This window comes from Daphnia pulicaria, chromosome 6 (assembly GCF_021234035.1).
Source record: "Daphnia pulicaria isolate SC F1-1A chromosome 6, SC_F0-13Bv2, whole genome shotgun sequence".
NCBI classification, from domain to species: Eukaryota; Metazoa; Arthropoda; class Branchiopoda; order Diplostraca; family Daphniidae; genus Daphnia; species Daphnia pulicaria.
Genome location: NC_060918.1, coordinates 9,398,076 through 9,410,485, shown reverse-complemented (window position 1 = coordinate 9,410,485; position 12,410 = coordinate 9,398,076). Strand labels below are relative to the sequence as shown.

General features: G+C 44.4%; 1 protein-coding gene across 4 annotated transcripts in view; it reads left to right on the top strand.

The window, feature by feature from the left end:
- LOC124343286 (zwei Ig domain protein zig-8-like) overlaps positions 1–12,410 on the top strand; it is a 47,716-nt gene that overhangs the window by 16,533 nt on the left and 18,773 nt on the right. For 3 of the 4 annotated variants that reach the window (XM_046796567.1, XM_046796568.1, XM_046796569.1), the window contains one exon: positions 10,684–11,012. In XM_046796567.1, coding sequence (XP_046652523.1) covers positions 10,892–11,012 — 121 coding nt within the window. In that variant the 5' untranslated portion in view covers positions 10,684–10,891. Of the gene's footprint in view, positions 1–8,312; positions 8,515–10,683; positions 11,013–12,410 lie in introns of those variants that run through there. The other variant, XM_046796570.1, reaches the window with a different exon arrangement.

The window sequence follows — 12,410 nt, the reverse complement described above, 5'->3', positions numbered from 1 at the left end:
TGATGGACGTCTCCTTTAAGTGCTAGACCGTGCCCGGCCTCCGTGTCTGCTCGCCATTGTCTGCTCAATTAAACCCACGCAGAAAATGAAATTATATTCTCTCCATCGCGCCTCCTCCCACCCTAGATTGTTTTTTGTTTTTTTTTTGCCGAATGAGTTTCTGCAACCAAATTTGTCTATTCTGAGAATCGTTTTGTCTAAATGTGAGTCTCAACTATGAGCCAAGTTTCTTTGGTGACCGTCTGGAAAACGGCCGACCGGTGCGGCTGCAAATTTGAACGTCCCAGGTTCCCCAAAGTGGCTCTCGGCCTACCCCAGGTCCCTCAACGGCCCCAACGCCTCAGTGGACCGTTGCTGGAAGGGACAGTCTGTCCCTCCCACCAACATGTCCGTCGTCGATTCACTTTTTTTTTTCTTTCTTTTTGTAGTTTGGACCTTGTTATGAGGTCCCGTATGTAACGTGTCACTTATGGCTCGTCCAACCCGCCCCCCATTTTGCTTTTGCTGGTTCCTGCTGGGCTTATATAGTCCAGTCTTATATACCGTCAGACCCTTCACTCGTAGACTATTGCCTCTCGAAAATGGTCCTCGTTAGATGCGACTCGAAACACAATACAAACGAGGTTCGTGTAAACTCGGGATAGTCCACGAACGGCAATCCCTTTGACGTCAACAAGTACCAACTTAGTTTAGTAATAAAAAAGGTCAAGTTACGCTGTTGCAAATTAAGTTCACAGTTTCCCCGTTGATTGACAGTCAATGGAAGAGCAGGAAACTTGTCGATTGCGACGAAAAATTTGATTATTAACCTTCACGGCGGCAATCGAACGATCGACTTTACGGACTGCTTGTTGTTGGACACCTCCCCCGCGAGTTATTTTCGTATATTTCCACCCCTCTTTCATTTATTTTTCGATGTGTATCCTTTTTGTGATAAGATGAGTCTGATTGATGATGATCCCCTCAGCACTGCGCCCAATGCTCAGAGGCGTGTGTGTGTGCAGCGCTCCACGGTCTGTCGCTCCGACGACGTGAGTTGTCGCTATACACGGCGCGGGTGACGGCGTGCGCGGTCAGCTCTTCTTTCCCACTCTCCAAACTGTTCCAGTTTCCCCATTTGCTGCTGCGCCGTATTCCACCCTCTGAGCTTCTTATGCCCAGCAAGTCCCTAGTAGTATATAGTACTTTTTTCGAGCTGCTTATGAAACTCTCTTGTTTCCACTCGGGTGACGTGGCGGACGCCATCAACTTCTCCCTGGGCGACAACGACGACGAGTTGTTGCTCATCTTTCTCCCGTTTCTTTTTTCTTGGGGGGCTGTTTGGTGATTTTAGTTTATTTATTTTTTCCTTTTGGAGAATTTTCTATAAAGTTTCCAGTTTCATTTGACAGAGTTGTACGGAATCGACAGGGTGTCGTCGCAACTCAAATGACATTTTCAACTCGGATGGTCGTCGCCATGGCAATCTGCTTGTCCTTCATCTATTTGACACCTTTTTTCTTTCTTTTTCGAGGAGTCAATCCGCAGCGGAGCAACGACTTTCATTTGGACAGCGAATCAGTTTAGCTCCTGCTTTTAATAGTTTCGGGCGTGTGGGTAGGTGTGTGTGCATGTGCGTAGTTTCCAGAAGCTATTTCATTAAGAATTAATCGTGTATTTTTCGGGAGCCTCTGGCTTTATCGATTGCCACTAACAGAAAAGCTCTTTCGCAAGTTTTTTTTTTATTAGGATAAACCCCCCTTTGCCAGCAGGTTGTTTCTCCTTCTTGTAGACTCAACAGTCTTCTTTTAAAGAAATAATAAGGATAACTGCGCCACACACAAGAAAATGTCGAATTCAAGGTGCCCCTAAAGGTTATAATACAACCTTGTGTTGATATTTAATGCTAAACAAAATTTTCTCTTGGCGAAAAGCGGCACGAACGAGCAAAAAAGAGTCCACTGAGATAAACAAACCAAAACAGACGAGGAAATTTGAAAGAACGAAAATGGGAGTCTAGAAGAGATGAGAATGGCGAGAATAATGGTCTAATTATTTGGCGTGATATGTGATATTTAGACTGGTAAACTTGTACCAATTAGCTGTCGAGGTCTTTAAAAGATATTTTAGACTAGGCCTTAAGTTCGTTGCTAGGCATATATTTTTTCTACATAAAGCTACAAGTTAGATATAGGGTTTGGGGCCTGGGCACGGCTTCTCATTAAATTATCTCCAACAAGAACCTTGTGAAATTTTTGGCGGTTGTGTTGTACCGTTACACAACCTTTTTATTTTCGTAGCAAGCGTAGAAATAGAATTTCATTAAATATTAAAAATATAAAAAAAAATAATTAAAATATTCTTAGGGAGAAAAAACACGCGAAGCCATTGAGTAGATTAAAAAGCTAATTGCGTAAGGGTTTGGTTATTTATTTTGTGGATTTCTCTTTTTTTGTGGGTGAGTTTAATGAAAAAATCTCTTGAATGATCCCTTTTCCATTGAATCTTTGATGGATCTTGACTGATGTTGGATCACGTAAGAGATAGGCCACTACTAATGCAAGTCTCTAAATGATCCCTCTACGTGGGTAGGGCCCATCCTGCATCTGGAGATTGAATAAAGTCAGGCCGGTAAGACTAGGGACTAACGGGAAGAAAAAATAAAAAGAAGGAAAGAAAAAAATGAGATCAAGAAAGTAACGAGAACAAGAGATGACGTCTTTGGTCTCGATATCAAGGGCGAAAATCCCGAGGAAAATTTGGTCGTCGTCCGGAAGACTTGACGGATCGATCTCATGCTTACAAAGCCTAGATAGGAGGAAGAAGAACTGTCTTATAATGTGTGCACAAATATATATATATATATATGTAACCGAAAAAACCAGTAGTCGTGTAGTCTACGCCAAAAAGGGATTGGGTTTAGTACACTCGAGAAATAAAAGAAAAAAGAAAAAAGAGACAATACAACTCGTAATGTATACCACACACACACACACACACAGCCAGTGGTGTATGTAATAGCAATGGGAGAAACTCTCGGTCACATATTATAGACAAGAGACGCATCCGTCAGCCAGCGGATGGCTGCGAAGACGAAAGAAAAAAGTCTCTCGGCGTTCAGCAGTAGCAAGAGAAAAAGAGTCGACGCTGTGCCCAACTCAAGTCAATATTGAGCTGATGTCTCTACAGAATGAGAAATCCCAAAGAGAACGGGGGTTGGGGAATGAATAACAGTAGGGTGGGGGGGGGGGATATAGGCTTTTATAGGACCGTGAAAAGTTGATGTGGCTACGACGACTCTATAGAAGAAGAAGAAACTCTGTCAAAAAGTGAAATAGTTGTCAAAAGTGGCCACACTTCCGTGATGGGATAATCTGGCTTATGCGTGTCGTCTTTCCCTTTTCGCGACTTTTCATCTTTTTTCCCCTTCTCTTCGTTTTGTTTGAATTCACGACGACGTTGCGTGACACGCATTTTGTCTTTTTTTGTTGCGTTGTTCCCCATTTGGATTTCGCGCCGTTTTGACGGAGGGGGGACTTATTGGCTCCCACTTTCTCCTTTGATGGACTCGACATCTAATCGAATGAGAATTCATTTTTCAAAAGTCGGATTTTCGTGAAAAGGGGGAGGACTTGCAGCTGAGAGTTTGACATCTTTAATGGTGGTTGAAAATTGTCGGAAGTCGACCATTTTCATCATCCAATCGATTGTTATTTTCAGTTCTCAGATCTTTTGGCAAATCATGGCCGATCGACTGCGCCCGTTTATTTTTCGATGAAGCTGGAAACGCCCAGGAGTTTCTGTATCGACACACACAGTTCACGACCTGATAGTCGACCTATTAATGGATTCCGTTATCGGTTAGCATCAGCCCAAGAGAAAATAGCATTAGGTAGCCTTCACATCCAGTATTTATTCCGTCCCCTTGATGTTGATGTTTCCCTGTGCTTTTGCGAGTGTGTCGGTGACATATTGTCATCATTCGTCATCGACGGGATTGCCTACAGTCAAAGCGAAGTGATATTTTCTCTGTCAGAAGGCACACACGACACGATAATAGACTCTCTCTCTCTGCGATGACGTCAAAATGCCTGCCACCAACACGCAGAATTCTATAGGAAAGCCATCCAGCAGTTTGCCGGATGGTTCAAAGGAAAACAACCAATAGCAAATACGGAAAATGTCGTAAAAGAATCTCGTCCGAGTTCTGTACATAAATATCGATGTGCGGAGGGGGGGGGGGGGGGTTTCTCGTCGCCAGCGATGGATGGTTCTTTTCTTTCTCTCTGTGTGTGTGTGCGGATACAATAACTGGACACGTGCCCAGCCTCCTTTACCAGCACAACCGCCCCTGTATTTGACGTTGACGATGAAGAGTTGTCGTGCTCATCCAGATCCCTCTTTTCCTCGTTTCTTTTTCATTCCGTTTATTTATACTCCTCGTGGCTGCAATTCTTACATATTTATTCATCCACATTTATACGACGACGAGTTATATGCAGTGGTCACTCGAGTTGGCCAACATTCGGATAAGTAATCCATCCGACTCTGTTTGTTTTTGGTTTGGTTTTTTCCTTCTCCCCATGGCCGAGTTGGACCACTGCACTAGACGACGACAGATCATGACATGTTAGTTTTGCTTTTGTTGCCTTAATTCGGCAACCAGGGAGGGGGACACACACAAGTTTTAAAGAAAATAAGATAAAAATAAAAGCCGAGCAATAAACAACACGTATATAACGTGATCTTGAGTTTTCACATATAGGAGAAAGAAGCAAAGTTTTTTTTTTGTTTTTCTTTCTTGAATGAACTTTGCTGGGGTACAGACACAGTACACATACCATCTGAACGTGTATATCCCCGTGTGTTTTGGATTTTTTTTGAAAGGAGACGCTACCAAATCCTCTCTGGGTCTTTTTTTAAATGCGTTTTCCCTGCGATTGCCAACGGTTCCCCATCCACCTATATCTTGTACATACATACACGTATATAGAGTAAAGTTTGTTTTTGCCATCGTCTTATAGAGGTTGCATGTTCGGCCGGTGGGAACTCGGTCCGTCACGTTCCCAGTAATCTGCGGGCATTATTGAACAGAACGTGACGTTACTTCACATGTGAATCACAAAAAACGATCGATTTTTTTGAAGGTGTCTTTTTCTGTCTCGTATGTACATGACGGCCTGCTGCCGTCTGCAATATTAACAACGTAATTGGTCAACTTGGAATGTTCACGGGCTTGTCTTTACAGCTAAGCAGGTTTGCCAATCCTTTTCAAATATTCATAGGGCGGGAGAGAAATTCCAGTGTATCCTTCACAATTGTGGCAAGTTTGAGTTGATAATTTAGTAATAGTCGAGGGAAACTTTTTCTTTAGGGGGGAGGAAGCTGCGGCGATCTATAGTGGTACCTCCTGCTCTTGCGTGTGAATAAATCGACAGAGATCTACGTGATCGACCACCCCCGGTCCGTCCATCAGCAGCTGGGACCATTAAGGTTAAATGGCCCCTGGAAATGGCCCAGTCGCCCTCGCTATTCTCGCCCCCTTCACTGGATGTTGATAACGTTTGTTGATCCAAACGAAGGTTTCCATTGCTGCCCGTGTACACACACACGGGCAGCAACACATCCAACAGGAGTGAGAGCACAGCGATCGATGAGCGTAACAAAAACAGCCAGGCGCCTCCTGGACTTGCTATCGTGCCTTATCTATCCTATCACTTCCACAGCCATAACAAGCGGGGCACACTCGATCCCCATGCCGGATTGAGAGGTAGTGAAGTAAAACCCAAGTGAAATTGATCTTTTCGTAGAACAGAGTATCCATTCTTCTTCTTCTTCTTGTGCGCTCTCTCTCCACTCTATTCTCCGTTGGCTCCTAAAGTACAAAGGGAGGGGGAGATGCGAGCGATTACGACGACGACGAAATGTGTTGAAAATGAGGCAGAAGGAAAAACGATCAAATTTCCCAACGACAAATAAATTGAATCGGGTTCCATAAATCTAATGGCTCAGACTTTTAGATGCTGGGCTGGAAGAAAACAACCAAAAACAAAAAAATAGCCGGACGTGAGAGTGAAATCAAGTTTTATCGCCGTCATCATCGCGATGGCGTAACGCGCTCTTGACGAATGGACGATGGTCTATAGTGAATTAGCGATCTAAAAGAGTCGAGCCAAAGTTTGCTGTTGACGTACGAAAAAAGAGAGACGGGTCATATCTCTCAGAATCTTGTTGAATAACTTTTCTCCATTTTGAAGGAAATCCATTTTTGTCCGCGTTGGATATTTGCAATGCAGAGCTCATGCTCGTACAGAGACGCGCTTTATCGGCTTTCTTGCGCAACTCAAAGGAGATAGGGCAAGGGCTAATAATGCAAAGTTAACGGAAACGACTCGTCGTTTCAATGTCCGTCAAAATTCAATGATGGCCCCTGGCGTCTCCCGGTCACACGCGCGCACCATACAAAAGATCATGCATGTATATGCGCAAGAGAGAGCATATAGATTTCTATATAAAGTTGAGATGGCGATATGATTATTTTCGTGCAGCACACACACACACAATGATGTTGCGATGTATCTAAAGAAGGGGGGATGATGAGATGTCGTTCTCGTTGACTTTCGAAGAAGACGCACAGTTTGCACAGATCAGACAAGACGCTGCAGTCTGCTGCTGTCAATTATCTCTAGTGGGGCCTAGTCAGTTTGGTGGAAATGATAAGACGACGACGACGGTAAGAGACGGCGGAGCCGCGCCAAGATTGTCAGGACCAGTAGCGTGTGAAGTTTTTTTTCTACCTCCTTCACAGTCATCATCTTCTTCAGTGCCTTATTATTCTGACGTTTATTTTTTCGTTTGACTGGTTACTCAAATGTTTTTTTTTTTTATTATTTTTTTTCTGATTTTTTTGGCAGGATATAATTTATTTTTGATTGAATTTATTCCGGGAAGAGAGAGCTGAGAGATTAAGTTGGGTTATGTGCAATACTAGATGTTTGACTGGTTGGGATTGATATATCGTGAAAAGGTTACGAAATGGTGGGGACCAATCAGTCGTTTACTGTTCGTGAGTGACATCGGACTTTGCTCGTCTTTTCGTGTTACTTCTTGTTGCTGTTGACGGTCCCCCCCCCCCCCCACCTCCCAACGGGAAACTGGGAGGAGAAAAAGGGAGGGTGGTGACGGACCACCACGGAAACAGGTGCTGTCAATTCCGGCTACTCTCTCTAATGTGACTGAGCTGCTTGGTGAACGTCTTTTACCTATCGACCAGAGTATCCGCCTCGTCTCTTATTTATGTACGAGTGACACACAAACTCTGTCTGGCGTTTCCTTTTCGGTCGGTTGTGTGCCCAAGTCTTCTGAAAGCAACTTCCAAATACCCCCGTGTGTGTGTGTGCCTGTGTGGAGTAGACATCGTCGTCCACGCAGAACGCGGGAGTGTACGGCAAATAGTATTCTAAATGTATATATAAATAAACACACACAAACCTTCGTCCGTTGGCGTCCTTATATACTATATGGCGAATCGATCCGCTCCGAACCGAACAGCCGGTCCTCTATTTCGTTTATTTTTCTCTCTCTCTCTCTCTGGCGTGCGCGCTTCTTGGTTATGTATGGGACAGCTTTCGCGTCCGGCGTGATGGTTCATTCTCTTCTTCTTTTTCTTCTTCTTCTTTTATTCTTTTATTTTCTTGTAACTTGTATTTATTTTGGCGTAGGCATACACAACAACAACACCACCCTGGGTCTTTTTTTCTTTTCTTTATTATTCCGCCTGTAAATTATCCACCGGATCGGATGGAGAAGCTATTACAGCGCCCAGTACCTTTAATAGAGATGCGCTTATTATTTATCCGGCGACAGCTTCGCCCAATTTTCTCTTGATGATGGTAATTTTGACTAACTGGATTTCTCTCGCGACTATCGAATGTATTACTGTGTATAGATGCATTCATACATTTCTTTTCGCCCTTTTTTCTTCTTTTCTCTTTGGCTCGGCTCTTTTTTTTTCCCCGTCCGTGAATGATGGCGTTGCCAAATTTCCCGCTCTTGACAGCCAATGATGTGTGTGGTTTCAAATGGGCCTGATCGCCATTTTTCATAGGAGCCATGAATGACGGACTGACTTGTAAGATATAGAGGCGGAGAGATTTTTGTTGCCACTGTCAGCCGATATAATTTTTTGTCAAGTTTGGCCTTTTCTTTTTCTTTTTCTTTTTCGTTCTTCTCCTTTTCTGTTTTATTAATTGACGAATGGGAAAAAAGGGGGAGTCTACATTTTGGCTGACTGTCATCAAGATGCCCTCGTCAGCGCGCCGACGAAACAGTCGGCCAGGGCGCGGGTGTTGATTCCGCCCTTGTTTTACTTCTATTACTAGTTTGAGTAGTGCACTTTGTCCGTGTGTGGACTGTTGACTAGACTATAGTCGACTACTCGAACTCGGGATCAGCAGACTCTTTCTCTGCTTAGCGCCTATTCACAATGGCGGGTGCTGGACAAACTGGACCAGCTGCTGCTGCTGTTCTATTCACGTAATTAATTGAAACGCGGATTACCTCTCAATATGTTTAGTTTCGTGCTCTCTAGCTCTCTCCTACTATTTGTCAAGTTTTCTTTGAAGTCGTCTCCTCGTTGTTATTGAAAACTTGGGAGAGGAGAAAGTCCTTTGAGCCGGCCACCTGGGAGCTGCTGCTGTGCCGGGTAGAATTTAGTTATGCGTCAGACAAATAAACAAAACTCAAGGCAGGGATTTTTTTTTTCTTTTTTTCACCGTGAAATACCGTGAATCTTTGCGCGCGCGCGTCTGTGTGTGTGTGTGTGTGTGTACGTCTTGTTAATTCCGACGACGGTCTCTCTTTGGCAAATTCAATCTGAAAACAAAAAAACGTGCAGCCAGCGAATTATTTAGACGACAGAGGAGCTGCTCCCGCCTGCCCTCGTGAAAGGCGTGCACAAATTTCTTTAATACAACACAATTTGGCCAAATTGAGCTCTCTCAGGAAAGATATAACAAAACAAAAGATGGCACGAAAAAGCTAATTGCCAGCTAACGGGTGGTACCACCACCCGTGTAGAGTGTGTTGCACACACTCTAATAGTGCCGGACAGTCAGCGCAAGAAAGTTGTTGCTAGTTACCCATCGACGACACACGAGCTTCATGTCTTTCAATCTCCATTCGAAATTCCCGCCAGGAAAAAAGATGAGCAAAAGTGTCGGCGGGGCTGACAGTATAGGCTCGTTACGTCATTCCACGTCAGCCGCACTGAGGATCCGAAAAAACTCGCCCTGGTATTGATTGTGTAGACTGTCTGATTATTCGTTTCTTCCTTTTGGGGGGTTGAAAAGTTCGCAAGGCTCAAAGTGCAGTTGGGTAGGAAAAGAAGCACCCCCCCTACTAGTCTCTATATAATACCTGATGGCAGCACATTTGTATAAGTGGCTTAATGCAGTAAGCATGCGTCTACTCTGGCAACGTGTGATGATGCTGATGTGCCTTGATGCGGTCTATCCTCAAAAGTTTTCTCTGATGGCTTAATTAACGAGCAGCGCATAGCTGCTACCGACCCGCGCGTCTTGACGATCCTGCTTCACCAGCTGTAAAATCGCTTCTTCTTCTTTTTCGGGATGGATTTTACTTTCTTGTTCCCCGTCTCTACCCACTTTTGAATCCAACGCTGAGCTCAACGTGTCTGTGCCAACCTCCGTATTTGAAAGGGGAGGGGGACAACTTATACCGACGGTGTCAAACTTTTCTTCCAGCTCCTCTATATAGATCGTTTCTATCCAATCAGCACTCGTAATCAAATTGATGATATCGCCCTGATCCCTGCTGTGTTCGTTCCTCGTCGGAAAGTTTCTTCTTCTTCTACCCCTGTCAAAAGCTTTGATAATGTTCTAATTATAATATATCTCTAGTTACCTGCTAGGTCGTTGACTCGAAGACACGCGCAGCGCTTGTTAATAGTGTGTGCTGGGTGAGGAAAAACAAAAATTCCTTCCGGGAATCCCACGTTCACGTTTCACCTGCTCCACACACCCCCGTCTGACAAAAAGTGGAATGCACGGGAGTCGTCGTCGTCGTCGTCGTCGTAAGAGTTGTCTAGCAGAATGCATGTTATTCGATCAGCTTTTATTTGAGCCGAAGACGCGCGGGCCAAGGTTTCCGATGTTGGGATTTTTTTTCCATTGATTACTTTCACCCGGGCGAATATCTTTCATATATAACATTCTCCAACTGCTGCTGGAGCAGCCTCGTCTCCGATGTCGGGAATTTATACCAAATTGCGACGACGACACCCGCCGTAAACAGAGTCGGAATTGCGGAAAAAAGACAAGAGAGAACAGAAACGTGAGGTCATCAAACGCCGGTCGTAAAAGAAAAAAAAAAAGGGCGACGACGGCCAAAATAAGACGATGGCAACAATTGGAAACGTTTGCGACCCTCCCGCGGGCTCGTTTTTCTTCCTATAGTCGCGGTGGCTATGAAGAATCTTAAGGTTTTGACGACCCTAGTCTGTTATAGTATAAAATCTCTGACCCCCCCCCCCCCCCCCCAACTTGTCTCATTTTGTATAGAGCCAGAGAAAGTGCCTGGCTGGCTGTGTGTGCAAGTCGTGTCACGTGATTTATTGTGCGACTTGTCGCTGGCGAAAAATAACTTGTTTATTTAACACATAATTTCTCCTTTGTGATTTGGCAGGAGGATTTATTTGCAGCTGGCCGACTTGTGACAAAATACTCAACGCCGGCCGAGTTAGCTGTGTGCTGCGGTTCCACCCTTTTTTTGTGTGTGTGTTGTTGCTGTTGTTGATTATACGTGGGGTGTACATCATCCAAATAAGGCCGGCGAATAATTTATCGTCCAGAGTGCGACAGTGGACAAAACCAGACGTGAACTGCAGACTGAAATGATGCACTGCTACGTTAGGAGAATGATCTTATTCCGCCATCCGGCCGCAACTTCCATGCTCTATTCAGGACTCCTACTCCTATTTTTCAGCATTGCGATGGCCAACTCCAGCCAATCAGGTAAGCGCCTCCTCTTATGCAATTTCTTACCCCCTTTTTTTATGGGGGGGGGGGGGGGGTTGTTTGGTGGGGTGAATAACGTATAACGTTCAGCTGTTGACATGGTAACGCGGATCACTAAAGTAAGCGTATCAATCTTGTCGATCTTGTCAATGGGATTCTGTTAACAAGTTTGAAAGGCGCATCAAAGCCAAGGTGAAAATAGGAAAAAAAAAAGCCGCGAACGGTTAATCAGGGTGTGTATAAAGAAATCCATTTGCCCAGCTGGCTCTATATTGTTGACGGACATTTTCTCTTTATCCGTTAGACTTGTTTATATTTCTTTCTTTTGTTGACTTGTTCCATTTTCATCTGGTTCCATCTGCAAAGGCAGCAGCTCTTCATGTAGTTTTTCCAAAATTCCCAGTAGTCCTCCCGTGGCAGACTCAAATTCTCTTTTTATTTTTGCCCCGCCGACACGACGCCAGAATCAACAAAACGACTGACCGAATTTAAAAGAAAAGAAACAAACAAGAAAAAACTGTTTGATCAGTGTCTTGGAATCGTCTCTTTTCTTTTTTTGTTTTGAAAGAGTGAGGGACGAACGCGAGTCACGGATATTAAGTGCATCAATACTGTAGGCAAACGAGATGAGTTGAGCGCCGTCTAGCCGCCTAGCCTCCTCCCCCCCCGTGTTGTGTTGTATTATGCGTTAGGCCAACCGCGTAGGAATGCATTAGGTTTATAACCTTAATGGATTCTCCCGACGAGACCCTGTGATAACACCGTCGGAAAACTATAGTGCCAAGTCGAGTTGATGGAAAACGTATACACACTGGGAACGACTCGAGCTGATTGTTGGCTTTTCAGCCGGCCATATAGCCGAAAAGGAGCCGGCGGCCCAGCGTTTGTCTTGGTAGTGACGTGTGTAAGTGGTTGGGTAAAGCCGCAACCCCGAACAGCTGTGTCGTAGTCAAAACACGAAGCGGAGCGCAGTGCAGAGAGAGAGAGAGCTGCTATATACTCCCTTTCGAGCTGATCTTGTGTGTGTGTGTCTCACACAGGCTCGTTTACATAAAGCGTGGGGGGTAGTCCCACACAAAGGTCATTGAAAAAAGAGAGCCGACATGAAAAGCGTCATTCATTTCTTTTGTATTTTCTCCTATTCCAGCCGGATTTTCTCGTACGTATTTTGTGAATTTTCTTTCGGCGATTCGCTTTCGTTATTCTATGCTAATTTTTTTATTAGCTTTCCCCCTTTTTTTTTCCTGTCCCGGTTAAAAGAGAGAGAGATCTGCCCGGAATGAATGAAACAAGAAACAATGAGCCAAAGATTTTCAAGTGGAAAATTTGCAAAGAGGATTAAACGCCAAAAGGGCTGATCATGGCTTTTTCTTTTTGAAACTCTTAGCCGCATTG